General features: G+C 45.0%; 1 protein-coding gene across 5 annotated transcripts in view; it reads left to right on the forward strand.

The window, feature by feature from the left end:
* The window catches only part of CEP170B (centrosomal protein 170B), a 79,243-nt gene that overhangs the window by 44,518 nt on the left and 30,739 nt on the right, over positions 1–3,986 (forward strand). For all 5 annotated transcript variants that reach the window (XM_019550803.1, XM_019550802.1, XM_019550804.1 and 2 more), the window contains exon 8: positions 1,781–2,257. In XM_019550803.1, coding sequence (XP_019406348.1) covers positions 1,781–2,257 — 477 coding nt within the window. The remainder of the gene's footprint in view (positions 1–1,780; positions 2,258–3,986) is intronic.

Consider the following 3,986-nt stretch of genomic DNA (forward strand, 5'->3'; position numbering starts at 1 on the left):
CTTAGCAGGGGTCCAGTGTTACCCTTGCTTTTCTTCTGACTCCCCACATATCTGAAAAAGGACTTTTTATTGTCCTTGATATGTGTAGCCAGTTGGAGTTTGGTTGCAGCCTTGGCTTTCCTGATTCACTCCCTGAAGGTCTGGACCAGTTCAGAATACTCCTCCTTAGTGGTGATTCCAGTCTTCCATCCTTTATAAGCCTCTCTTTTTAGGCAAAGGAGGTCCTCAAGTTCCCTGCTGAGCCAAGGGAGTCGCTGTACCCTTTTGCTACCCTTCCTCCAAGATGGGATGGACAACCCTTGTGCTGTCAGGATCGCTCCCTTGAGGAGCAACCAGTCCTCTTGGACTCCTCTTCCTGACAAGTCATGGTCCCTTAGGGCCTTGACAGTGAGCCTCCTGAGCTTGTCAAAGTCAGCTTTCCTAAAGTTGAGGACTTCTGCATTGCCGACTGACTTGCCAGCTTTGTGATGGATAGTAAAGGTGATCAGCTCGTGGTCACTATCACTCAGCTTTCCACTGATTCTTAGGTCACTGACTAGGTCATCCCCTTTAGCCAGTACCAGGTCCAGCAACGCTTTACCTCTTGTCAGCCCATAGACTTCTTGAATCAGGTAGAGCTCATCCGTGCATGTGAGGAAGCTTTGTGACCTATCAGATGTGGCTGAGTGCTCTTCCCATGAGATGTCCGGGTAGTTAGTCTCCCATGATAATCATGCAACGAGAGCGTGCAGCCTCAGCCAGCTTCCTGGTGAATTCCTGATCTAGCTCTTGTCTCTTGTTAGGTCTGTATTAGGCTCTTACATGATGTCCCCAGTGCCATGTTCCCCACGTGTTTTAACCCTGAGGGACTCCAGTTGTCCTTCCTGGGTGCCAATGTCAATTTGCAGGGATGGGTAGCTTTCCTTGACATAGAGAGCTACAACCCCACCCCTCTTCTCTGCACAATCTCTCCTGTACAGGGTATAACCATCTATACCTGTGGCCCAGTCATAGGTGGAGTCCCACCAGGTCTCCGTTATCCCTATGAGATTGCAGTCATTCTTGTTTAGCAGGAGAACCAGTTCCTCCTGTTTGTTCCCCAAGCTCCTGGCATTGGTGTACAGACACATAAATGTCCCATTGGAAGCCCTAGGCTTCCTTGCACTTCCAGGTGGACACCATTGCAGGGCGGGGGTAGGTTTGGATTCCCTTGGGTGTCCTAACTTGCTGGTTAGGCAGTAGTTGCCTAGTGGGCTTGCATTGGCAGTTATCCACCTATCCCCTGGCGGGCTTAGTTTAAAGCCTGGTCGAGCAGGTCAGCCAGTCTGGCTGAGAAGAGCCTCCTACCCTTTTAAGTCTCCATCTTGGATGCAAAGTCACTTGAAGTTTGGCTGAAATGTCAGGGATGGAGGACCAACACAGACTTTGCCACCTTCCAAAAGTGCCTTTTTGGCCAGCCTTGTGGTATGCAAACACCTCACAACACACAAATGGAATAAACCTGACAATGCCAGTCCTCCCCTCCAGAACAGACCTAAAGCAAAACTGAAATTCCAAATCCAACCAAGACCCGAACACTTCATTGCATACTCAATTTTTTCCTTTGGATAGATGAGAGAAAATAAATGGGATAGATGGTAGTCACATTACTCAGTGCACAGATAAGATTCACAGGTAAGTAATTACACTGTTATTTGTAACTGTGTAAAAAGAATCTGCCAGATGTCTTAATTAAGTATTTTGTTTAAAAATGATTGAATTATCTAATGGTTTTTCTCTCAATTTGTTTTTGAATCCGTAGAAAGAACAAAGGAGATGCCCCAACATGAAGAAGAGCTCAACGGTAACATTAATGCTTATAGAGACTCCCAGGAACAGTCGGTATACGCATTCCGACGAGAACCCAGTTACTTTGAAATCCCCACTAAAGAATTTCAACAGTTGGCCAAATCTCCTGAAACGCAGGTCCATGAGATCCCAACCAAGGACGTTGACTCAGTAGTTCCACCCGTTGTGCAAAGCCATGCCTCTTTTACCATTGAATTTGATGATGGTACTCCTGGTAAAATAAAGATAAAAGATCACGTTACTAAATTTTCACTTAGACAAAGAAGACCCTTTAGTAAGGAGCCCGCCCACACAGAGATGATCTCAGCGGAGAGCAAAGTGGCTGATTGGCTGGTACAGAATGATCCAAGTTTAATGAGAAGACAGTCTCCAGGAGATGACGTGTACAGTACGAAGAGTGATCTGCCCGTTCATGTGAGGACACTTAAAGGTGAGCTCTTGTTTTGCAAGCACACCATGCTGGTGGCCAGCTTTCAGCTTAAGGAGAAGAAATATTGCTGTCCTTAAAGGAAAACTATCAGTTTTTCCCAACCTAAAATTTAAAAGGCAAGAAGCACTTTCTCATCACAGCTGATATCCCTCCACCTTGTACAGCAAATGTCCCTGATGCCACGTGTGATGCTGGCACTGAGATTCTCTAAACTGGTTCCTGCCCTGCTTTAATAATGGGGAATCTTCAAAAGCACTAATTGAAATCAAACATTTCATTTTCACATACTTGCTGGTTGACATTCTCTTGAGCACTGCCCAGGTGCCCGTGCCAGTGATTTTAGATCTGTTAGCAGGATGTGCTGTCATTGACTGAGATTTGCTGATGAATCTCAAGTGCAGTGGGTGAGAATGCATGTGAGTGATTCGGCTGTATCTAATAGAGATTCCAGTTGGGACAGCCACCTGCTCTTCTGATTTTTCCAAGTAGTGGTTTTCAGTGCTTTTGTTACTCCAGCCAAAAAGCATGTGAAGCTTGGGGAACACTACTGAAATATTTTGATGTTTCACTATGCAGATAATGCCACTGTATCCTTTTCACTAAAAATATGAGTTGTATTGGTAGTATCTCTTTGTCTGCCTACATGTAGGTAAAGGGATGTCTCTCATGTGAATGTTCCAGTCTTTATTTGTGTGTTTGTGATGTTCAGACTGGATTACTGTACAGGCAGTTCTCGGACTTATGACACAATTGGTTCCCGAAAACCACATCTTAAGTTGAAATGTTGCAACTCAGAACTGATTTTCCCATAGGAAACAATGTTATAAATGTGAGATACCCTGTTTTCACCAAAAACAACCCAGGATTTTGTACTCAATCAATTATAGATGAGTAATATAGCTGCCTTAATGTATTTATATTGTAAATACCAATAGTATTGATTTGGAAGGACTTCTTTGAAGTGACTTTGCTGGACTTTTTGAAGGGTTATTGGCTGGAGTCTTCTCAGGAGTCTTGGCTGCAGGTTCTTCTGGAGTCTTGTCTGCTTTAAAGAAAGCGTCCAAGGAAGTTTGGACAGATGTTCTCCAGGGAGATGTGCGACACAGTGAACTTATTCGCTGGCATGGTGTCACGTCAGATCAAGTGTTGTAAAGTCAAAACTGACATCAGAAAGTTGAAACCGGGTGTCAATTTATAAATGTTGTAACTCGAAATGTTGTAAGTCAAGGACTGCCTGTACGGTGTGCCCTTATTATGAGGCTGTCATAGAAGACATCTTGGCTGCCGCCTCAAGTAGCAGTAGAGGCCCTTAAAACATTTTACACCAGTCTTCTAAATTCTTACTGGTTGTTTCATTGCTTCCAGGAACAGTTCAATGTCCTGACCTTGAGTTGAAGGTAGGACAGGGTGGCACGAGCATTTGTAGGCAGCAACCTACTTTGTCACATGCTAGGGAAGGACTGTTAATTCTGTCCTTCTGCCTGTCTTCAGACTAACATGACTAACCATCTCTCTGAGCTTTTGGTTGTAAGTTCTATATGGGTTGGGTCCCAGCCACATGAGAAAAGGTGTCATCTCTTATGTGCAGGGTGCTGCACTTGGGCAGTAGTAACCAGCAGCACACTTATAAGATGGGAAACTCCCTTCTTGAGAGCACGGAGGCAGAAAAGGATGTGATCCTCTATGCGGCACTGGCCAGGCCACAGCTGGAGTACTGCGTCCAGTTCTG

Source organism: Crocodylus porosus, unplaced genomic scaffold, assembly GCF_001723895.1.
Source record: "Crocodylus porosus isolate Cpor-Errol unplaced genomic scaffold, CroPor_comp1, whole genome shotgun sequence".
Classification (NCBI taxonomy): domain Eukaryota; kingdom Metazoa; phylum Chordata; order Crocodylia; family Crocodylidae; genus Crocodylus; species Crocodylus porosus.